The sequence below is a fragment of the Boleophthalmus pectinirostris genome, unplaced genomic scaffold (assembly GCF_026225935.1).
Source record: "Boleophthalmus pectinirostris isolate CB_2022bp ecotype Guang Dong unplaced genomic scaffold, ASM2622593v1 HiC_scaffold_16, whole genome shotgun sequence".
Classification (NCBI taxonomy): domain Eukaryota; kingdom Metazoa; phylum Chordata; class Actinopteri; order Gobiiformes; family Gobiidae; genus Boleophthalmus; species Boleophthalmus pectinirostris.
The window spans coordinates 9,609,111-9,634,623 of record NW_026571095.1 but is presented as its reverse complement, the minus strand read 5'-3'; the positions used below and the strand labels follow the sequence as shown (position 1 = coordinate 9,634,623).

Here is a 25,513-nt window from a genome sequence, read left to right as displayed (position 1 = left end):
GACTTTAAAAACACAGTGGAGCACTTCCTGTATTACCACATAACATCACAAGTTAGAACAGAGTGTTTTCAGTCTGACAGAAGAACTCAGCCTAAATATGCAGGTTTTTGATGAGGAAACAACATTAAAACATAGATAAGAAAAAGCTTACTATGGGCCCGTTAAACTGTTGAAGATTATATTAGAGGTCACATTTACATTTACAGTTACATACTTAAAATACTTTGGTGACAAGACATTCAAATCTGCCTGCATATAACTAAATACAAGTCTAGATCCCATAGAGACAAAACAGCCTTGCCTCCTCAGCATCTCCATATCTGACTCAGCTGCAGAAGATTCAATTCAGAGGTGACTTTGGGAGAGAAACCGCTAGGGTAATTTTCCATGAGCTTTGACGTCGCGCTACAAAGAATTCATTGATTCGGTCACCATATCGGATCGTATGGTAAGTTTCTGAACCTCTAGCTGTCCTTAAAGTAATGCAAGGACTTTCTCTTTTCAACTGGAACAAAAAAAAGTGCAGAAAATGAGTCAGGAGAAGAGAAGGTAGACTCTAGGCAAATTGCTATCGGGAGCAGTTAGAATCTCACCCATCTTCATCCAAAGCCTTGAAAACGGATCATTACCCACATAACTTTAGAGGGAATCCAAAAAGAAAAAAAAAAAGTGGGGGATCATTTTGGAAGGCCTGGGATTTTCAAGGTGACTGTGCAGTTCAATAATTGCACGGGGTCTTAGAAAATAACTAAGATTGATGATGCACTGATCCAAGTACAGATTCTGATACTAAAACTTTAAACATGCATTATGTAACTTTTCGGTTGGGGGCTGTCACCTGTTTGTTTCTATGGATATGTCATTGCTCTGCTTCATATGTTCCACAGTATAACATTAAACAGCTCTACCTTACATGTATTCAATTACCCTATTTTCCGCACTGCAGGGCACACTTAAAAGCCTTTAATTTAATCAAAAAACGACTGCGCGCCTTATAATCCAGAGCGCCTTATATATGAATTTATTCAGGTGTTTTAGTACGACTTTAGTAAACTACAAAGCCGCACCACTTGCAGCCGCACCAATATCAAAATGCCACCTGTCAAGAGACACGCTTACAACACGGACTTTAAACTCAAGGCTATTCTAAAGTTAAACTTCGAGCTGCGTGGGAGCAGTGGATGAGAGAAGGCGAATACACATTCACCAAGACAGAGTTACACCACAATCTGCCAATGGATCGTGGACGCCTGGCCTAAGGATCAGTATCAACTGTGGTCTGAGCTTTCACCAAGACCGGAATCATCACTGAACTGCCAGGTAACAGTAATGACACTGACTCGGATAATGAGGAGAGGGATGCGGGCGTGCTGGATGCTGTAATTGCCCAACTGTTTGAACAATTATGAGTTGTGAATGCATTAAATAAATTTTGACTAACTTATCGAACTGTTGTGTTTTGTTTAATGCGCCTTATAGTCAGGTGCGGTTTATATGTGAAAAAAGACAGTGCGCCTTATAATCCAGAGCGCCCTATAGTGCGCAAAATACAGTAAGTGTGGTGTTAATGTTAAAAAAATACCTAGAAAAATCTGCATTCTGACTGTGATTGGGGGCGCCTCTCCACAGATCTGGCCAGTAATTTGACTTGGTTTGGTCTCCATGATGATAGAAAGGTTTAATACCATACTGTGAAACATCTCAGACAAAGCACCAATGTCTGGATATGGTGAAAAGCAGGCCCTCCTGCAGAAAAGTTACACAATGCACCTTTGAGTATCTGCTGATGTCTGATATAAACCGATACCAGTGGAGAGACTGAAAACAGTATTTATCTCCTTAAAACAAAAATAAAAAGACACACTGATCCAAATGTGTTATATAGCTGTTATTTATCTTTATAAGTAAAAAAAAAAAAAAAAAAAAAAAAGACTCTCTGGGCCAGCTATGACCTGTAAATAATCTAATTACATCGATTTAGTATGTCCAGTCAGGATATAGTCTGGATCGATATTTGGAAGCCGATATTCAATCCAGCAAATGTTTCAGTATTGGTGCAGATATTGGATCAGCACATACCTAATATTTGTGTTTAATAAGATACATAAGTTGTTTCCATGGTGACAAGCATGTTGCAAACCCAGAAAAGTTACATACTGCACTTTTAATATCATAATACCTCTTTCTTTATCTTAAAATGGCTGCACCCTATTTTTGTTGAGTTATAAAAATAAAATTAGTTTAGCCTCAGCACAGATTCTTGGGGTCAAAATGAGACCGCTGCATGTTGACTGCCTCTAATTATAAAGTATTGTATCCTCAGTGAACCAGGAAGTCCACTGTCGGTATACTTCTTGTTACAGCAAAACTCTACACTGGCTTCTGAAAAGAGGTGAATAATTAGGAAGCTAGGATTGCAGGCAGAACAGTGAGAAATAAGTTCGGATATTGCAAACTGCTTAAAATGAACTGTTTTTCACGTTTTTTAAGAAAGTAAATCTGGTCCAGCCCAATCCAAGAAACCCACTTTCAAATATGAACTGACCTAACTTGACTTCTCATTTAAATCCATACCTTCCCCTATGTCACACTATGTTTTGCTCCTGACCCGAGCTGCTATCATTCCCTGGAAGTCTATTATGACACCAGGCAGCTCCAAATCCATGGGGCCCCGTGGAGAAGGCCTAAAATAAGACTCCGGTACAGTTGTGAATCCTGTCCTTAGCTTGAACTCAGCGGGAGACTACCGCTATGCTGCCTACGGGGTCATACAAGGCACTTTCCAACTAATAATAAATCCCTTTCTATTATCAAAACAACCTGACGTAAACAAAATGGAAATACATCTGTGTAAAGTTGAAGTATTTTGTTAAAAGGCCCATATGAGGCCATTTTCTGATCTATGCTATAATGTTTCCTTGTCCCAAACATACCTGGAGTTTTGTTTAACACACAAATCCTGCATATTTAGGTTTGAGAGGGTTCTTCTCTCAAACAGAAAACACTGTGTTCCACCTTATGATGTCATGTGGTGATACAAGAAGTGCTCGACTGTGTTTTTAAACTCCATACACCTTCAATTTGGGTAATTTCAACCCTATAATTTCCTGTCTCTACTGAACAAAAAGTAAAAGGTAGCTGTTAACCTCAAAACTACTGCTTCATAACATCACAAGGTGGACCAGAGATGTTACTGATTTTCGCAGAATGTTGTACAATATGGCAATAAAAATAAACAGATCAATCCCCATGGAGATATCAAGCCAGGTTACAGGTTAGATCTATGTAAAGTGACATCACTGACAGTTAGAATGCATATTTTCAAGGTATTTTAACTACCGTATTTTCTGGACTATAACTCGCTCTGGAGTATAAGTCGCACTTTTTGGGGAAATGTATTTTATAAAATCAGAGACCAGGAACCAACATTTCATCTTGAAAGGCAAGTTATAGTAATAAAAACAGAATAGAGAACACCAGGCTGAATAGGCGTTAATATGTTAAAGTAATATATTAACAGTTATTCAGATAATTATAACATAAACAACAGAACATAAGTTTACCAAACTCACAGTCTCACTCCAAATCACTAAATCCACTGAATTCTTCATCCTCGGTGTCACTTCTGCACAACCTCCAGAGATAAACCATAGATTGATGATGTAAATGGAGCGTCGCTTACTCTTCCGCGTAGCTGTTGTCAGACTCAGCATCAGTTCCAGTTAGAATTATTCCGGCCTTTCTGAATCTTGACAGGATGGTTTCGGTTGTCATTGAAGTTCAGGCTTCGTCGATTCATTCAGTGACTTCCAGGAAAGTTACATGGCGCATCCGCCCGGTAGCCGTGAAGCTGTGTTCTCTCCATCCCTGCTTTTCGCCAGTCCCTCACAAGTTTCTCGCTCACTCCAAACTTTCTCTCTGCTGCTCGATTACCGTTTTTGGCTGCATATTTCACCATTTGCAGAAGAACAACAGCTTTCTCTACAGGAGGCATGCGCAGTAGAATGCGAAGTGACAGTGGTGTAGGAGTAATACATACTGACACACAAGTCTAGAGCGCCCTCTCGAGGCTGTCAGTTTGAAAATTTTAATATATAATTCGCACCGGAGTATAAGTCGCAGGACCACCCAAACCATGAAAAAAAGCACGACTTATAGCCCGAAAAATACAGTAATAAATAATTATAATTTAATTCATGAGATAGGTATGCCTAATTTGATACTGTATACAATTCTAGCTAAAATACTAACATCTCCATGGCCGACAAGCAAGTGAAAGATCCCCCACCAGAAAAGGTACAAAATGCACCTTTAAAGCTCACAAGAGTCCATTTTGCATAATACAGGATCTTTATCAAGCTATTTCAGGCTAAAGTGGCCACTGCGTAATTGTAACAAATCACTTTCCAACAGTGTATACAAACTCCTGCTTAGAACTGTCACTCTGAAGCATTTCCCAGAATTCAAAACAGCGCGTGATTCCCTAAAAGGTGTAATTAATAAAGTGTGAGCGTGGAAAACATCTTGTCTAAATGCTTCAGATGTCGACAAATGCAAATGGCGTACACGGAGCCGCAAAGACACCTGAACAGAATATATTACAGACTTTGTTGACACCGGAGGATTCCTTTGTGGGGAGAACACAACCTAAGGAAGTGCAGCAGGTTTCTCACGATGCACACAGAACAAAAACTATTTATTTTTAATGCGGCGTAACAAAAACAGGCATATGCACTATAGAGGTGGCCGGGCTTGAAATATGGATTTGGAATGTGGGTGGTGATTCTGAGGTGAAGACTCGTTGTTTAAAGTTGCACTGAGTGACTTTTCTGATGGAGAGTCTCTCATGTCTGCTTGGATACGTCATTGCTCTGCCTGGAATGTTCCACAGTGTCACATTAAACAGCTCTATCTTACATTTATTAAATTACAAATGGTTTTATAGCTCAAAATGACAAAACAGGCCTAACCCTAACCCTGACTGACTCTGTGTCGAGAGTTGACTCGACACAGATCTGACCTGTAACCTGACCTGTAGTCTGGTTTGGTCTCCATAAAGATAGAAAGGTTTAATGCCATACTGTGAAACATTCCAGACAAAGCAATAAAATCTCCATGGAGAAACGCATTTGATGGACCTTCCACCAGAAAAGTTACTGCACTTTTAACATTGGAAATCCATTTTATTATAGTCAAATTTAGAACATGATAGATGTTATATACAAAAAAATACTTAATAAAAATAATATAACTTTAAATTGTACTTTTCCTGAATAGTTTACGCATATATAACCTACATACAAAAACACAGCGGATATATTGTATAAGCAGCTCTAGAGGTCTAACCGTCTGTGCACTGTCTGCCTGTCTGTCTGTCTTGTAAAAGTTTTTCTGTTTTCTGTATCAGGAAGTGCACTGTTGGCATAGTAGTTGTGTTGTTAGCATTGCAGTTTTGACAAAACTCTGCTCTGGCAACACTACACAAGAAATTCTATTAAAAACAACTACATCATATCAAACTAAACTATTAGAATAATATCAACTAATCTATTTTTTTAACAAATCTGATCTGACCATGCAAGTTTATATATTTCTGTTGGTTCAGAGGTCGCTCATTTGCATATTTAATCCTGGCTCATGTTTCCTGATTGGCTGCATCATGTCCAACTGGATTGAAAAATCTATGTAGAATCTGTTAAGGCTAATTGAGTCTGAAAGTTAATCAATTTGGGAATTCTGTGTAGCCAACAACAAGACAAGGCAAGTTTTTTTGTATAGCACAATGCAAGGTGTACAAAAAGTAATTCAAAGTGCTTTACAGAATAAGAAATGCATTGAAATTACAATATAAACATAACCAAAACATAAGTAATCATCATCAAATTAACATTAAAAGAGAAAACAACCCAGCCTCAGATTTAGCAAAACTGCAAAGCCCTCTGTCATCTCTGTAAAAATACATTCAGTACATTGATTCTAATCTGCATAATTTCATTCGTTCTATATTCACCCGTCATGGATCACACTCTCCTCTATGACCCAGTGACCTCCTCTCCGCCACACACACATACACACACACACACACACACAGACACACACTGAATAATAACATCTCATTTACAGAGCGCACAAACTTAATATTATTAGGCAAATTCATGTTCTCTTCTGTATTTTTAATTGCTTGACCCACTGATCTCGTGTGATTACTCTGGACTTCTATTAAAATGACTTTAGTGGGTCACAAAGCTTTCAAATCATGATGACGTCTATTCAGTGTTTATACAGTATTTATGTCATTAGATCATACAGACAGGGTAGAGGGTTGTGTGCTTGTACATCGGGAAGAGCAGTATTACAAATTGCTGCCATAGTGTGACTGAAATTTGAATATTAGTGTTTAAATGTGCAAGACAAAAAATTACATTTTTAAACTGTGAACGTAAGACTGGAAGTGCGTATGACAGCTTCTGATGATTTTGACTCAAGTTTGTGGGAGAACATCTGTTGAAAATCAATCAAGAAAAGTTGAAAAATATGTTGAAAATTACAGGAAGTAGCAAGTTTTAAAATATAATGACACTAGGGATTGCCGAATTTTAAACATTATTTCATAGTTTTCTTATATTTTTAGTCATCAAATGTTAATGTATGTGTTTTGGCACAGTGTGTTAATGCTACGTGGTTGCTAGTAACAGTAATGAATTTCCCTAGTGTGATGTCATTTTGAACATTTGAACATTTGAAGCCTAAAAATGGCCAAATTGGGGGAGAAAAGTTCAAAACTCTTCTTAAATATCTTCATCTTATCTTATCTTAACTGTGTTTTAGTAAAATAAGTAGTCCAACCTGTCATAGTTTCAAGTCAGACCACTAGATGGAGTCAAGAGACCTTCATTGATGAAAATGACTAAACGACTGTGCAGTATTAGAGCACAGTCGTTTAGTCAGAGCATTAGTGCAGTATTCAACTTACATTTGAGTTGAGCTAGTGCTTCATGGGGTAATGTCATGCTCTATCAAGTTTGGACATGCTTGCAACTTAATGATATAAAGGGTTCTTTGAATGTGTTTTGCCATAGCCTATTGCGTGCCATATGAGGTGGAATGTTACAAAATGTCCGTTATAACTTTTTTGTGTTGTTTTTTTTCCCCAGGCTATCTATCAAGTTTATATTTATTTTAACTGAATATATACTAATAAATTATACATATGAGGTACATTGTTGAGATAAGATAAACCCTCATAATTCATAATCTCTACTTAAATTATTAGATTGGGTCAGAGAAATACTGACTACACTGTCCACTTTTAACACTTACAAACTTTTTCTGTTTAGATTCTTTGGGTACACATCACCCTCTTCTGGTGACTTTTCTGATTGCAAATAACATCATTTTAACTTTTGTGTTTTTGAACATTCACATTAAAAGTAGGGCACCATTCTTTCAAACAAACATTATTGCTGTCCTTCTGGGACTGGCACAGCAGGGTGCTATTAAAACCTTAGCACAATAGCCCAGTGAATAAACTCTTATATAATGCACAGTTTGCAACCCCTTAGGCTTGTTCAAAATCTTGTGATCCGCTCAAACTTTTCCAGCCTGATTTTTGGCAGCACCAATCGCACACATCTCAAATAAGTGGTAAATACTTGACAAACTGCTCAAAATGGTGACAGCGGAGCCATATGCAGTAGCAGTCAGCGCTCCGTGGGTGTAGTTTGCACAGTATCAAATGTTGCTCTCAGACTGGTTTTCAATTTAAAATGGCTCACTAGTGGATTCTTTAAAGGGCTCATATTACACTATTTTCTGATCTATGTTATAATGTTGTTTCCTCATCACAAACATACCTGGAGTTGTGTTTTGTTTCATTTACACATGTTTAACACACAAATCCTTATACTTAGGGCTGAGTTATTCTCTCACACTCCACCTTGTTATGTCATGTGGTGATACAGGAAGTGTTCAAGACAAGAATGATTTTGGATAATTTCAACCCTGGAATTGCCAATCTCTACTGAACTAAAAGTGTTAACTTGAAAACTACTGCTTCATGACATCACAAGGTGGAAAAGAGGATTTTAAGATTTAGAGATGTAGACAGATTAATAAACCAGGACTACTCAAACATGTATGAATGAAACAAAACAAAACACAACTTCATGTATGTTTTTGAGGAGGTAATAACATTATAACATGGCTTAACACTCACAAGAGTCGATTTTTTGTAATATCAGACCTTTTAAATACATCTTTCTGTTTGAGCTCTCCCTGTTATTCTACCTGTGTGAAAAAGGAGTCAAGCTGTTTTATCAAGTGTCAATTTTCCCAATGTGGAAACCCACTGAAATCCAGTAAATCCTGATTGATCTTTAAAAGGTAGTATTGTATCCTCACAGCAGCTACTGATTTAAGATCTCTTCTACAATCACACCTTAACCAGGGGTGCCACTAGCTGCAGGCTATATTGAAGACAACAGTAGAATCCAGGAAGCAGCTCAGTCCGCTTTGTGATTGAATAATCGCCTTAACAACTAGAGCAAAAATAGGAATGTATATATAGGAATTGTAGTGATAAATAAATCAACATTACAATTGCCATCAGTAAAGTCAAAAATAATATATGGGTAAAAATAAAAACAATCCTTACATCCGATCATTAGGCTGATATTAGATTACTTTTGTTGTACTAGCAAATATATAAAATTTAACAAATTTAGCTTACAACTTAGCCCTTATTATCTGCGTCGCTTCGATTTGAAGCATGACCGTAAACTCAGCTTGACACGGGGTCACCTCTTCGCAGATATCACCTGTAAATTGGCCTGGTTGCGTCTCCTTCTTGTTTTCAAAGAGATTGAAAAGTTTAGTGCCATACTTTGGAATATTGGAGGTAAAGCATCTAACATCTTCATGGAGGCCAGAAAACCAGAAAAGTTAGTGCACTGTTAAGGATTTATAGTTGAAAAAATATATATATATACACACAGAAATAAAATAAAAATAATTAGCTTATGGGGCATTTCCTGTACTTAAAAAAAAAACATAATATAAAGTAGGGTAAATATATGGCAAGCCTGCATAAAAGAACCATAACGTCATCTATAAATAATGACTAGTCCTCATGGTGCATTCTTTTGTAGAACAGGTTGCCCATACAAAGACAGGCACTTTAAATGTTTTACAGCTTTGTTCCTCAACAATAACAACAAAACCAAACTTGGATCTCAGCGGATGAAAACATATGGCGCCTCCTGTGATAAACGAGCCCTCTTTTTGTTTCTGGCGGTATATAAAGCATTTATCAGATGAGCTACTGTAGTTGTCACAGATGTTCCTTTGGTCCCGTGAATGACACCTGCTGCAGCCAATGGGAGCGGCGCCTGGTCACGTGACGCAGTTGCCACACAGACGGCGCGCTCTCGGCCAATCAGAGGACAGAACACTTTCTTCCCTGCGTGTGTGGCGAGGGGAGCAAAACAACAACAGCGTTTTCATCAAATGTTGTCAAGCGTTATTAAGCACTGATATTTCCACACCACGCGCGTCCGTATTCGTGACAGATCCGTGGGTACTGTGTCTGTCTTTCCCCCGGGTTGACAACATGAGAGCGGGTGTCTGCGGCGCGCTTTTGTCCTTACTTCTTTTCACAAAACGCATTTGGCCACAGCTCTCTGCAGTGCGATTAACCTCAATCTTTAGCCGTGACCAGCTAAACCGGTTTGCAAAAAGGTACAACGAACATCTCTGTCGCCTTATGCAGGTGATGGGTGGAAAAATACATCACAAAAAATAATAATTACGTAAAGAAAGCTAGTTTGCGGCTTGCCTTTACGAAAACTTCCTCGAGTTCTTTTGTTCAACACACGCCATCATTAAACAGCAGAGTGATACTGTGGAAAATGTGCAAACTTGAAAAATACGTTGTCAGGTGAATCAAATGTGAAAAATAAGTTTAATATGAAGGCTGGATGTGTCGAACAAGGTAGTCGAGTTGTCAATGGACCTTAGCCCGTGTTAGCTTTTGTAGGGCCTGAGTGCGCCATCACCAAAACAATGGTTAAATAAGCCCGTCGGTGCTCGAATACAGCGGCTCACATAGTCACTTGAAACAACTTCGAAAAACAGTAAAAAATCATCTTTGTCGTGACAGGGGTGCATCAAGCGGGAAATAATTTAAGGAATACTCACAATGTCGTGTCGCATTCACTCTTTGCAACTGGACGCACTACAACGGAGCACCGCGACGCACAAAGACTTTGAGACGTCCACAACCTGCCGCGAGCCAGAAGTGTGTCACTGGTTCACGGGGCTAACTCACGGGGCTGGATGGTCAAGGTGAAGGTACAGAGGGCTATAACACGGTGTGCTGGGGCTCGAGTGCAAGAATAAGAACAGCTGAGGAGAGGATGTAAACACTCGTCACGTGGTGTGAAGACGTCGATACAGGGAAGAGGTTCTGTTGATCAAATGGCCCTTTTCCTCATGCTGACTTCACGGGGAGATTTGAGGCTGTGACACAGTTTGGGGGGCTTCCTCGCTATTCATTTCAGTTTATTTTTGTGGAGATCAAAATCATAACCGCAGTTGGCTCTTGGGGCTTAACAGGATCATTGTTTTAACCAAGAGAAAGTTAGAAAATCCAACAGTGAAACAAACATCGGTCAATAATAAACAAGGCAGCTTGAGCAACATTCACTGTCTCATTACGTTCCCTGTCCCCAACAGGCTCCTTCAGCTCTGCTCAAACAGTAAGATACAGGACTGCATTCATACCATACTCCAGACAACTATACAACAACTCACCCTTATGTAACAGATAACCCAATGTCCTGTCAATCATTATATCATCTTTGCTCTGTTTCTCCTTACGACCTGATGTTTTATATTTTTATCACTATATTTCTGTATTCTATTTTTACTTGTACATATACATTTATATAATAATGCCTTATTTGACACCAATCTCTTGATATTTTTGCTACTTATTTGGAATTTCTTTATACCATATATTTTTTCTTTTTCTGACTATAATCTATTGTGTGAGCTACTGTGTCCAAATAATTTCCCTTGTGGATCAAATAAGTTTGTCTAAGTCTAAGTCCAAATAGAATGCAGTAGTATTTAAAAGTATGCAGGCCTGCAGGCTAAATCAAAAGCAAAGAATGCCTGCTAGGATTAACAAGGTAACCAAGAGTGACACTTTTGAAAATATTTGTATAGAGTGGTTGCAGATTTGTTTCAGTAAATTTGTTCAACTCATGTCGGCTTCTTGTTAAAAGTCCTATATTATGCAAAGTTGACTCTCGTGAGCTTTAAGCTGTGTTATAATGCTGTTTCCTCACCAAAAACATACCTGGAGTTGTGTTTTGTTTGAGTAATACTTTATTTTGCCTTTAGTTCAGAAGAGATTGGCAATTCCAGGGCTGAAATCATCCAAACGATTCTAGTGACGGTGTATGGAGTTTAAAAACACAATGGAGCACTTCCTGTATTACCACATGACCTCACAAGGTTGAACCTGATTTTTTTCCCTTTGAAAAAGAACTCAGTCTAAATATACAAGGTTTGTCTGTTAAACATAAGTGAATGAAAGGTATGTTTGTGATAAGGAAATTATAACATAGGTCAGGAAATACAGGCCCCCGTTGTGCTTGAATACTATTGTGTGCTATACTAACATTTGCTGACAAAGCCTAACCCTCTTATGTATGCAGGTTCTTGTCCTCAGATCCTACTCCCAGAAATAAGACATATCCTGGAAAGCCTAACCCATCTATAACCCTTGGTGCTCTCCACAGGCAAGTCCTATATTTAGTTTACAGCTGGTTTCTGACTGCACTACCTCTGTTGCAATGGATCACTGTGTGGCTTGAATAAGGGGGGCCAGCACTGGTCAGCAGATATGGGGCTATACAGGGCTGGTCCACTTTCACTAAACAAGTACTATTCTTCCTGGAGATTTCTGTTATCATCATCATTAGCCTATATATTACAAACTGTACTTTATTATGTCATTTATTATAGTATGTTTACATAGCTGGGCCTAGTTAATAGTTTGGTTAATGGATTTCACAATTTGTCATTTAGGAGTGCAATCCTTAGATGCCCATGTGCAGGTGTTCCATTATGTAACACTGCACTATATATATATTTACATTTGTGTATGTCCAAGAGATGTAGTGCCAGCACTCACATTTCAATGCTGTTGCTCAATGCTGCTTTCCATGTGCAATATATCTCTCTGTGTATAGCTTCAAAATAGGAATATGGGTCAAGCTTGCTTACATGGCCCCATGTAACCCTGACAATACAGTGTTAAGGTGGAGTGGAAACAGGTTTGTGCACTTTTAGGAACATAGGCTCTTTATAATATATCCTATAGACTACTCTATCAAAACTAGGCATACACATTTCATTTCTGCCAAATTCAACCACGCACTCAGTCTTTGAACAGTTCTTTCATACAAGACTGCAACATTTTCCTTTTAAGTGTCATATGTCATAACTACAGCTCAAAGACCCAACTCAGGGACAGCAATAATGACAGATACTACCTTGTACCTGGAATTTGTTTTGGAAAACACTAAGTGTTACTTTGTTTGGTGGAAAAGTACCTGTTGTAAAAAATGTATTATAGTTTCAGTTGAGTGGTGCTTGACAGAAGTATGAAAGAAAATAGGCTTCACAAAGTAACAATGTGTTCAAAAACAGTCATGCTACAATTCATCTGCATGTGTCAAATAATAACGTGTGTAAATAACATGAATAATCGAACTGTTTACTGGTTGCTATTGGTAACAGTTTTGGAATTACCTCTCCAACCAGGTGGTGAAATGATAAACTTCACCAAAATTATCAAACTAGGGAAAACTAGATATATATATTTTATTATCTTTTGCAAAATCTTAAATAATTTTATGTTTAGAGGTGTGCTGTTTTGATTTTTTTAATTGTTTCATTCCAGCTGTATTCCTTTTCATCATACTACAGCCCTATAAGCCAGAGATTTTTGATTTTCACCCTCTAAACTGATTCAAGTAAAGCGACATAAACATTGAAACAATTTCTTTTGCATCAACATATTTTCACATGTGGCTACTAGGATGCTTGAAAGTTTATGTTCACAAGATTTTGAGCATGTGTACTGAATAAAGAGGCCAGTCACTGAGTCCGAGTCATTGAGTTCTTCTACCAGGGCGAAATGTCTAATAAGATGCATTCAAAATTACATTATAGTTATTAGTTCAGAAATTAGAATTGTGTAGGATTTTTCCAGATACCCTAATTTGGACTGGGTTATTGGGTTATTTTGAAGTCTGGAAGTAAAGTTTCTCTGCACAACGGGGTCTTTGAGATGTAATTTAATTTTTGCATTACTTCTGGAGTTCTATTAGAAATATTGTGAGCACATGGGTTGTTTGGGGCCATGTCCTCGTGGTGTAGAGAACATACCTCGTGCCTCTAAATACCTCTCTATACTCTCCGACTGCATATGGTACAAGAATAGTGTAGACAGGATGGGGCATGCTTCACTAACCACAGCCTTTAGGGATTAGGGATCACAGTGCACTCGCATGACCCTGACCTAACTTCACCTGTTTATTTTCTCCAGTCACTCATCCTATAATTTCCAATTCTGACTCATTGATGTTTGGGGGTAAACTCAGCTATAGGCCTATAGTCTGTAAATTTTGATTTAAGTGTTTGTGACGTGAGGCACTGAGGGCTTGTGAGACATTTTTATGACATTATATTTAATTAATTACTTGCCAGACATATACCCTGTTAGTGAAATTAGGTCAAAAACACTGCCAGCTTCTAAAATGTACACAGTGAAACTTGACTTTAAATGTTTTGCCAAAGATGTCTGTGCATCCCGCAGTTGTTATTCTCAACTGAATACTTTGACTACTAGACCAAAAAAAAAAAAAAAAAAAAAACCTATAGGGTAGGTTTCAGCAGCTCTTCCCTTTAGACAGATATAATAAGGAAGTGACTAACAGAACCCTGTTAGAACTGAAGAAGCTATTTGGATGAGTGGCAAAATGTATTTACTCTAAAAACTTTTATTCAGTTGATAGAGTTCTTTTTTTTTTTTATATATATTTGCAATATGTTTCCATAAGTGTCAGTTTCACTTTGCAGTGGAGGTCCTGGTGAGCAGCAAGATCATTTTGGGGGTCCCAGCCCAGCCTGAAAAGATTGGAAAACTCTTTTATAATGAATTTAATTTACTATGTTTGACTATATAGTTTTACAAATGCCATATCTTATTTGAAATTGAACTTTGAGAATCATTAGATAGCCTATAGGTAAAATGACGGTTGTAAAAATGCAGATGTTATTTTTGAATAAATGTAATGGGGTAATGGAGCTTGCGATGTCTTAATATAAAATGAGATTCCACTTTCAAATGAACTCGCTGACCAGCTCGTCCGAGTTGCTGTTGTGGTTATTCGCGTGAATATCCACTAGATGTCGCTGTCGCTCTATTGTTGTTTACTCCAAACATAGCAAAAGAAAACAGACGCATTTGAAAAGTTTATTTCTACCATACACAAACTGTACAACACAGCGCATATCTGTTTATTATGAAATAGTAAAAGTAATAGGAAGTTTCAATTTACAAACTACCTAAACTTAAAAAGCAGTACATTTCAATGTAAAAGAAAAGAAAAATACAATACAATTTCATCATACTAATATCGTTCCACAAAAGCATTTCACATTACAAAACATCAAATACTAACAGGGAAAAATAAATATTATTCACAAAACTTCCTGAGCAAACAATGTTGAATAAGAATTAAATAAATATAAATAATAGGTAATGGCATTTTTATTTCGTACAAATAGTTTTTTTTTTCTAGGATTTGGCGCTCCTGCTTTGTTGTCTTTGAAAAGTGGCTACATGTGTTTGACTTCCCTTTGCAAAAGTAAAGGCATATTGCTCAAATGAATGATGATTTCACACATTTTTTTTTTTTCATCTTTTGAGATTGCAAAGGGCAGTGTGGCCAACAAAAAGTACAAAAGTGCAATAATTTTAATGAGACAGAACTGATTAGATTGTAATAATATCGGTTGCAACGGAAATGCTAAACATACATGATTTGTGGTTAGGTTTATTTTTAAAGAGCTACTTCTGCGTTTGCTCAAAAAGTATGACAACTGGTCTAAATGTCCAATATTGGATTTTAATCACATGTAACTTTAATATAAAACTATTTTCTTGAAAAAATTACGCAATAACGGGATAATAAAAATGTCACTTGTGATATTTCTTAACTTGGGGTTACAGTTACCGGGACAACATAAGTGAAACAGTCATCAAACATTTGCTCCTATGAAAATAATTGTACTGTATAATAAATTAGACACCATCCACATAATACTGTCCTACCACAAAACATAGTAATCATTATATTTTTTCATGGATCATATACATTTAGGCACATACTATATGCACACTCCGCAGCGTGTGCACAAAAGGCAGTTTAATATCTATATATGAAAAAACGACATCTTGACAAAGTGTGGATTTTTCATTTGTGATGCACTTCTCTCGTGGCACTCTTTGCAAAGCAGAACTGGACATTCAAGTTCACTGATGTTGCATGATTTTTTGCTCAGTGTCACCTACTGTTTGCATTCAGCTTTTTGGAAAAATACAGTACAGATGCATTTTTTGATCTCACTTTGTCTTTTTATACATTCAGTCTCCAATAAAGAGTAGAAAGCAAGAGCGATTCATAAAATATTTAGGCTTTTGGTAGGTTCTTTTAAGGGAAATCCAACTCAAGATCTAATAATAATATCAATATATGTTTTCAACACTAGATGGCGTAAGTATGCCATAAAATTGGAATGTGCTTCTACAGTGTGCAGAACAAACTTTGATATTAGAAATTTACACTCGAAATAAATAAAACTGGGAAATAAATACGTAGATGGACAAATATAATAATAAATAAGTGATAATATCAGAATGACGTGATCACATAGAGATTAAAATCAAGCAAACAATACAAAATAATTAAGTGCAAGAGGGGTAAAATGAAATGAACATGTGTGGTGTGAATGCAGAAACAGTAAAAGCGTCTGGCTGGTAATGTTCTCAGTGCAGTGTATTTATGTGGAAATGTCACACGCATTTCCAAAAGCCTTGTCTTATACGTACATGCAGCCAGGCCCACAGTCTGTGTAAAATAGAGCTATCTAGTGCCATTATCCCAAGTCAAAGAAACCTGGGGTAGTACTTAAACATGGATGCCCTTAATAGCCTGCTTGATATTATCCAGAAGAGCCTTGCACTCCGGAGAGTATTCATGCTCCGAGTTGTTGTACATATCAGTTAATGTGTTCACATAGGCTTCAAAATTATGCTCACTGATGGGTCCCTGGAACAGAGTAAAACAGGTTTGACTATTAGTGAACACAACACATCCCTACAGAACAAGTAAGTGATAAGGAGTCAGTGTTTCCCATTGATTTTTTAAAAACTATGGCGGCACAAATTATTTTTATTTGAATAATTTAATCTCAGTCAATGTGTGTAGAAATGTCACATACTGCGTATATTTAATCTTTAACCTGCCTATTGCTGGGTTTCAGATGACATCACAGCATTCTATAGGACAAAATTCATTAAATGGTGGTTGTTCATTGGCCAAATATGTCACCTGTTAAACAAAATTACATTTTTATATTGAGGGATTCTTGGTTTATCTCTTGACTTCTCTTGACTTGAACTTCAAATGAATTGTCAGAAATGAATTGTATGTACAGTGATTAGTGAGTGCATTTCTGTGGGATTGTTGCTGTATTTTTACCTGTCCTTTAGATTGTTTGACATCAGTCTCCCGAGGGACTGAAGATGGAAATTCATCACGTTGGCTATAATCTTTACATATTTACATTTTAATTGGTCATTAATATGTGTTGTCACTTTACAAATAAATAAAGAAATAAGGAATAAGAAACCAGTCAGTATTGACCAGTTTAGTCTCTTTTAAGAGTATATAATATTATAATGAGCAACAAAGTCTAATTTTATTCTGCTAATATAGTCCAGGTTGTTTTCAGAGTATGGGGGAGAATTTTTGACATCACAGCATTCTTTAGGCCAATATTAATTAATACAGATGGGGGCTGCTAAAATGAATATTGTTAAAAAGCAACATGATGCTGTAATATAGTGAGTTTTTGGGTTTAGTCAATGAATGAAAATACTGGGATCAACATTTGTGAATTTACTTTTGGATGTTTCATGGCAAAGTAAAATGTAATCAATAGGGAAAACTGTCTCCTGCCCCCCATCTGGGAGTATGACTTCATCACAATCTAGAATCTGAAAACTACTAATGGGGGCCATCATAGTCTCCTGTATTAATGGGAAACACTGGGAGTGGTGAGTTTGCGTTCGTACCATTTGAGGCAGTTGGATGTCAGTTAGGCTGTTGATGAGAGCTTGGCTAAGGCGTGCGAGCTCCTTCAAGAGGCTGTCATTGTGCTGCTCGATCATCTTGTTCTCCTCCTCAATTGTCTTCAGGTTACATTCCATCGATGAAATCTGCTTTTTTCGGGGCAAAATAAAAAGGCACAGTTAAAATCTGGAAGCCTGAACACAGAAAACACCTGGTTGAAAGAGAAGCGATGCCAGAGTAAATATTTACCTGGGTTTGGAGCTGCATCATGTCAGCTTCTATTTTCATGTTGGAATCGTTTAGTTCCTTTATTTCATGATCCAAGTGTTGAATGTCATCCTTATTTTCCACACCTAAGTAACAAAAGACAATATTGATAGTGTGCATGCCAGTCGCATCCGTGTTGTTCCATGAAGTATGCTCACCGCTGCTAGTTTTGACTTTGATAGTCATCTCTTCTTCTGGGTGCTTTTTCTTGATACTTTGTGCATTCAGCGGGCAACCTGATAAGCTGTGGTTCAGCAGGTCAAAAATGACATATCTTAGATAAAGGGAGAGCACATAGTGTAAAGTCAACAGAACAATGCCACTGGTGCTATTGTAAAAAAGTTTGAAAGCTGGAAATAGCTGGAACATAAGTTGTGCTTATTTTGTAGTTTTTGTTTGAAAGTCTGTGTAACTCAAGTACAAAGGCTGAATAAAGAATCTTTATTCTTTAGTAAAAGGGGGACCATTTGTATTTTCATTAAGAATACACAACAATATTCTTCCTAATTAAGTTTTGGAAAATCTTGTTAAAATACCTAAGTGAGCTATAAAAAAAAGCAGATGTATGAATGTATAGATGTATATATCACTATGGGAAGTAGTATTTCACAATCAATAAATGATGCCTAATAATATTGATTTAAGGTCATAGCGGTCAGTCCTAGTAAAATCACAACATGTCGCCTGCTGTATTGTTTGGAGATAAAATGGAGGACCAGAGCCTCACCTTCTGTGAGTGGCAAACACATTATTGGCATGTCCAAGGCCGTTGCAGCCGGGCAGGGGACAATGGGGCAGTTCCTGTTTATTGGCCTTCCAGGCAAAGGGCAGCCCATTGATGGACGACTCCTTCTGTCTTTTGGCAGCCAGTGGACAACTGCTCGCGCTGCGGTGAGACGTGTATTTCCCCGATATATGGCCCTGTCCATCACATCCTATTACTGGACACCTACCAGGAACACACAAATGTTGTTAATCTGCATTCACACGGGGAAAAATAATTCAGTGTGAGTTGTATTCAATAATATCTCTGTGCTAAAACATGTGACTGCTCTAAACAGATATGTACAACAGGAACGAATACAACACAGTGGACAGCCATCTTCTGGGATCATTAAAAAAATCACTTTTAATAACTAGACCGGAAGATTTGTTAACCATTAAGTTGATTAATCCAGCCAAATGCTGATTAAAAATAAACTCTAAAACTACAAATGGACTCCACTAATCGCATTACCCACAAGTTAGTAATCCTTGAGTGGAAAAAATAGTGGTACATTCTACCATTACTAATATTTGTGCCAAAAACATGACTCCTGCTGCACGTTCATTAGGAGTTTATCAGTTGCGTTTCCAGCCCTGTTCTCTGCAGGTCGGTAATGGAGTGACATGAATTACACATAATTGTCATCTGTCCCCTCATGCGAAAGAATGTAATTTAGAGGTGGCTATAACCCTCTCCCTTATTGATAAAGGTGAAAGGTCACGGGAGATGATACAAATAGCCCACATGCTGCAGAGTGCTGCCACAAAAAGCCTGTTTCAGCATTTTATTCCTCAATGGCACAGGCAGAGCTGCACTTAGAGAACAAAACAACATCGGCCCAAGTACTTTCATGGACCACAGGTAGGTAGCTTTGCACACTACCCCAGGACAATGGAGACATGCCATATGGCCCACTATTTACAATAATCTAGGGACATTTGCTGCCCTCCCCCTGTCTCTCTTATGAGATCTAATTCCTAAGCTCATGCATTAGTAATTAAAAAGAAAAATCACTGTCCAGATGTATAAGTAAACAAGGGTTCATATATCAGACTTTGGGCTTAAACTGCAAATCAATTACATTATTTTTTTCCAATAACACTTCCAGAGACATGAGAGTGAAGAGTGATTTACTGCAAAGTGAAAGCACTGGCCATCAGCACAGCACATTTTCTTAATAAACTATAATTATTAAAAAGCACTCAGTTACACGCTAGATAGTCCATTCTGTAAACACACACAGCATCAGACACCCCTTCCACTGTTAATCCATTGAAAATAATAATTTGATAATGTTGGAAGAGTAGTATTGTTTTCTTTGTTTAACTTAATAGCCTACAGGTACAATACTCGGCAGCGTGACACATTTGCACAATATTTTCCGTGTTTTTTATGTCTTAAACAAAAGAGAATGACAGAATGATCTTACTTAAGCTCTTGCTCATCTTTTTCGTCCTTGTTTGGTGTGAGCCTCAAGCCTCCTTTCCTGGCGCGCGGACATCCCGACAAGCTGCGCGAGGACACGACATGCTCAGGTTAGCATTTAGCACACACACTGATTAGCTAATAAAACACAAATAACTCTAAATGTGGGAGTTAATTATAGTGCCACTAATTAAATAATGCTTGTTGCACTTAAATATAATGAAATTGTCGTTTAAAATCTAACGTAATATATTAGTTTTATGTATTTACCATGCCAGTAAAGTTTAGCTCTGTAATTTTGCAAACATGACCACGTTTTATTGACGCACGGTGACTAAATAAAGATGATGTAAGTGGAAAATAATTGCTTTATAGTTGTTTTAGATAGATAATTAAATTTAAGTTTTTGTAAAATATAATACATTAATTATAGCTATCACATCTCTTCAATGTATCTACTGTGAGTCATGTGTAGTTGGTCGGATCCAGTAGCATACTTTGTGAAGGCACTGTCAGTTTTGAGACTAAAGCAATGTCATGGCTAAAATCTTTAAGAAACCCTTCACTCAGGCTGAGTTTATAGTGGACATCATTAAGATTCACAGAAAAATATAATATATATTGAACAAGCATGAAGTTTTCAACTTAAATGTCATTGACAGACTATATGAAATGCACGCAGATGTGCAGACTTTGCCATCTGTTTAGAAGATATGCATCTAACAAATGTATTTCATGTTTCGTTATTTGACCACTTCTCTCCTACCTTCTGTGTGAAGCATAGTTCCCAGTCACATGACCAGATCCATCACAACCAGGTGTTGGGCACCTGCAGGTCGAGAGACACAGAGACCAGGTGCTTTTTACAGCAGACTGCCGGCAGCAATGTTGTGTGAGGTAAATACACATCATGCATAATGTATAGTAAAAGGAAAGGTGAAGGAAAAGGCAGGCTTTGGCCGGGGCTTAAGTAGATGGGTATAAAAAAAAGCAAGTTTAAAACGTACTTTAGTTCCTGAGAGTTGGCTGCCATCAGTGATTTGAGTGTTTTGTCAGCCAGGGGACATCCAGACACACTGGAGAGGATAAAGAGCTAACAGTCAGTCTAATGCACTCTTTGATCACAGCTGAATTATGGCATCTTAATACAATGACAAAAATACATAATTATATAATAGTAAAAACACAATGTTGTGCTGCCTTTGTGACAAGGCTTTTCACTCCAGCTTTAATACAAACGACAGAGCCTGCTATCTGAGCGTACAAGCTGCTTCAAACAGTAATAATCAACATAATTAAACAATCAGCATTGTTTTCCTTATCTGTATATCTGCTTCTGCTAATGAGGTGTAATTAATTACTCTACCTCCGATGTGAAGCATAATTCCCCGTCACATGGCCACTGCCATCACAGCCTGGGGTTGGACAGCTGCATCAGAACAAATACACTTTAATACACAGATTATTCAACTGTGCACGCTTTCTAAGCTTTTACAGAATTGCTCATTTATTGCCTAATATGGTCAATGATATGATTCAGAGTTAGTACAGCAGGAAGTTTAGTAATATATTATTGCACTGCGCACTTTCTTCTCCTTAAATCATTTTAGGATTTGCTGTGCTGTAACTAGGCTTTTCTACTTGATGGTGTCATTGTGGAGAGGTCCAGCAGAGCATGCACTCTAACTACAAGAGTCAAGATTTGTAAGCTTGTACAGGACATACAGGGAGAAAACTCACTTTTAAAAAGAAACAATTGTCCTCCACAAGAACCTGCAGACATATTAGTTACAATACGGGACACTTGAGTTCAGTTTCACTTATGCTGTCTTGACATAGGTTTCTTTGTAAGAACACGGACCATCTGTCAAAAAAGCCTTCTCAAAAGCAAACTCATTATGTACAGCTGACTGCACCACGAAGCCTGTGTGCCCCCCTCTCTCCCTCCTTCTCTCCCTGCTTCCCCTCCCTCCCTGTGACCCCAGTGTTGGCGAGACCCACCTCAGCAGCTCTTTCTTCACATCTCTTAACAGCAGCTTGGCTTTGGCACTCATCAGCCCATCTCCCTGGTAGTGCTGCTCCTCCAGAGAGACATGATCAAAATCCTCCTGCATTCAACAACAGGCGCATCAAACTCACTTCACAATATTAAACCAGACCAATGACCTAAAAGTCAATAATTAATGAAAGCCGAGTTTAATACTCTTAGCACAAAAGGGTTAGAGAGCAAAGCACAGAGATTATGCTTAAGGATACATACAGTTGTAAATCATATATGCATTTAAAGTCATACTTAATCCACATGCATGGATTTCTTTGTAAGATTTGGAAATCAGCAGATGTTGTTTACAGTTAACAGGTTGAATTCAAAATCTTTAAAATACGAAAGTACTTTTTAAAAACTAAAAACCCCTCAAACATAAAATACACCTAAGTGGCAAAGAAACTGGATTTTGCTTAAAGTGGATTCAGATGACTCACATTTGTAATTTAAAGCACCCTCGAAAGTACTCTTGAGAAAAAACAATTACTCTGCTAATCTTTCAAAGCCCAGTTAACAGTTCCACTGACAGTTTTGTTTCTCACACATTTAGCACAACTGATAACTTTTCACTGCATTTTAATAACACAGCGGTGTCATTCTTTCTCTCATTATTACATAAGCCATGGCATTTAATTTCTTTTTTCTGTATCTCTTTGTAGGGATGTAACAATAACCAAAATATTGTGATATCGTATCTTCAAAATTGTCTTAGTAATATTGTGGACCATCACAACATATCATATCTCAAGTGTCTTTGCTTAAATTCATTGTTATGGTGCAGCAATACCCAAAAGAAACAGAGGGAGCTACACAGACCATGTACCTTTGCTCTGTTTCAGTTCAATTTACACGATGAAATAACTTAGTAAGCACTTTTAAATCTTAGCTCTTTGGTTTATGGCTCATGAGTCTTGTCAAGGTGTTTTAAAGGAGAAAGTTGTATATTCACAATTTTGTTAGCCTCTTGAAAATATTGCAATAAACATGGTACCGTGAGATGCATATCGTGAAAACATCGTACCGAGAAATTTGGATATTGTTACATCCCTACCTCTTTATCCTGCAGGATGTGAACCTGGCAGAAATTGACTGGAAAGTGGCTCTCGATTCTTGTATTAATCAGTATTGTGATACCAATATTTTTGTGATATATTGTGTGGGCCTGGTACAAACAGATTCAGCTTTTGGATGATAATTTTTGTTTTGTTTTGTTTTCTTGCACAGAGGCACTTTTAGAACATCTGTCAATTTTTTATTTTTTTTTTTAGCAAAAAATTTGGATAAAAAACTATTTAAAGTTTGCTTGCATTTATTAAGGCCCTTTCTTTTATGTTTTTTTTTTTGTAAATCTACAGTTTTAGCATAATATTAGCATAATAAAAAACATCTATGATGACGTATTTCTTCTTTGAGTTTTTAACAGTTCCTGCAGAATCCCAGTTGTTAATAACATGAGTGGTCCCTGAATGGTCAGAGGTGAGACACAGATTCCACAAATTTTTATATCATAACTTACTGTGAATTATTTCAGTAAAAGCCACACACAAATGTTACCCTCTACAAAATATCACAACAAATATTGTACCGTGAGATGCATATCGTGAAAATATCATACAGAAAATTTGAATTTCATTACATCCCTACCTCTTTTTCCTGCAGGATGTGAGGTTTGGTGAAGTTGACTGGGAAGTGGCTCTCCCAACTATCACGTTCACACAGGGGTTTGTAAAACGCAGGGGTGATAAGCATGCTCCCACTCTTGACCATCGAAGCAGGATCCAGTGGAGATGGCAACTCTTCAGAAGGCAACTTGGGCAGGGCCTTTGGGTGCTCCTTGCTCTTTTTCATGCTCAAGTCCAGAGTGCCGTTCTCGTCCACTTCTATGGGCATGTCCTGGATAAAATGAGGTAAGTTTCAAACAGTCAGAAAGCTGCATACAAAGGTGTTATTCATTTGAAATGAACTTTTTGTAGTTGGTGTTTGAGGATGTGTATGAGTAGAAACTATATGAGAAAAAGTTTACTATGTTTTGTATTACGATAATGATATTATTGAGATATTTTAATATACTTTTGGCACAATAAGTTCACTTAATAGAGAAAGAAAAGGAAAAAAAAAACTTACTAATTAAACAAATGCACATGCCTTCAATTGCTTAATTTAAAAACTGGGTAAAAATCAAAACTTTACAATGACAAAACTACGGTAAGACCAGCTAATGTAGGATTTAATATGGAAAATCTTTTTGTTAATTTTATATATAAAAAAAAACATTTTGTAAAATGGAGAACATTGTGTTATTGCGATATATATTTATTTTCTTGCAATATCAATTCTTGCTTCAGCCAATGTTGCCCTATCGATATTCTTGTGATTTTTGCAGGCCTAGTAGATACAGACTGAGCTTTTGGATGATAATATGTGCCTTTTTTTTTTTTTTTTTTTTTTTTTTTTTGCGCAGAGACACTTTTAGAACATCTGTCAATTTTTTTTCCGAAAAAAATGTTACTTCAAAAACAAAACTTTTTTTCAGTTTAAAGTTGACCATTTGCTTAAGGCCTTTTCTTTTATAAATTTTTTTTTTTGTAAATCTACAGAGACTGTCAGAATAATAAAAAAGAATCTATGTTGACCTATTTCTTCGCTGACTTTTTAACCTTTCCTGAAGAATTAGAAGTTGATTCTAGCTGCTAATAACGTGAGTGGTCCCTGAACGGTCAGAAACTCTGGATGAGGTGAGACACAAATTCAACAAAAATGACTAAATAATAAAATAAATCTATAGATATTTTTATTTTAATCAACATTTTTATATCATAACTTAGAATGAATTATTTCAGTAAAAGCCACACACATTTCTTCTGATGATTATTATCCTCTTCTTCAGCAGTTTAATGTGATTAAACTTGGGTGCAGAATGGGTGAATTAAAAAATGTAATCAAGAAATTTTTCCCCATAAAATATTTGATTTTTTTTATTAGAATTTTTTTTCATCTCAGTGTGTCTTGTAACCCTAGGTTTTGGTTCTCCCTGATTAGTAACTACATAATGAAGGTTAAGAGATTCCTAATGTTTTTGCATATATACAGAATAATGAGACAAAAGATACTTTATTTGATTTAATTTTGAAAAATACTTAAAAATAATTAGAAAATGCAAATATCAAAGGTTATCTAATTCCAGGCAAGGTAGTAATATAAGTCCTTGTTAATTCTGCTGATTGCAAAAAAATAATAATAATAAAATAATTACTGGAGTGTATTTTTTTCTCTGACAGCTGTGTCATCTGTTTTCTAGGACACACAACCAAGATGGCAGCTGGGGGTGGGCTCTGCTGGTTTTAGGTCATCATTATTATAACAAAAATTAAAAGCTTAATGTGGCATAAGTTTACTTGCTGACAGATGTGCTTGTTTGGTGCTGAAATGCAGGAGTGGGGTGACTTATGGCCTGTTTTTGGCATTAAAACTTTTACCGCTTTAAAAGCTGGGATACCGTTTATAAATGAAACCAATTATTCAATGCTTATGTTTTATTAGACCCTACATACACATCATTATTTTTGTAACAAAGGGCAG

General features: G+C 37.0%; 2 protein-coding genes across 2 annotated transcripts in view; both read right to left on the bottom strand.

Moving 5' to 3' along the window:
- pcmtd1 (protein-L-isoaspartate (D-aspartate) O-methyltransferase domain containing 1) overlaps positions 1 to 10,460 on the bottom strand; it is a 32,845-nt gene extending 22,385 nt beyond the window's left edge. The window contains exon 1 of the mRNA XM_020922680.2: positions 10,195 to 10,460. The gene's annotated coding sequence lies outside the window, so the exon portion shown is untranslated. The remainder of the gene's footprint in view (positions 1 to 10,194) is intronic.
- A 4,384-nt stretch (positions 10,461 to 14,844) lies between these two features.
- st18 (ST18 C2H2C-type zinc finger transcription factor) overlaps positions 14,845 to 25,513 on the bottom strand; it is a 47,675-nt gene continuing 37,006 nt past the window's right edge. Inside the window, exons 13-23 of the mRNA XM_020924191.2 lie at positions 23,579 to 23,827; positions 21,892 to 21,998; positions 21,257 to 21,319; positions 20,898 to 20,966; positions 20,657 to 20,719; positions 19,895 to 19,975; positions 18,427 to 18,648; positions 17,858 to 17,943; positions 17,682 to 17,785; positions 17,435 to 17,578; positions 14,845 to 16,406 (exon numbers count right to left, since the gene is read on the bottom strand). Coding sequence (XP_020779850.1) covers positions 16,266 to 16,406; positions 17,435 to 17,578; positions 17,682 to 17,785; positions 17,858 to 17,943; positions 18,427 to 18,648; positions 19,895 to 19,975; positions 20,657 to 20,719; positions 20,898 to 20,966; positions 21,257 to 21,319; positions 21,892 to 21,998; positions 23,579 to 23,827 — 1,329 coding nt within the window. The 3' untranslated portion in view covers positions 14,845 to 16,265. The remainder of the gene's footprint in view (positions 16,407 to 17,434; positions 17,579 to 17,681; positions 17,786 to 17,857; positions 17,944 to 18,426; positions 18,649 to 19,894; positions 19,976 to 20,656; positions 20,720 to 20,897; positions 20,967 to 21,256; positions 21,320 to 21,891; positions 21,999 to 23,578; positions 23,828 to 25,513) is intronic.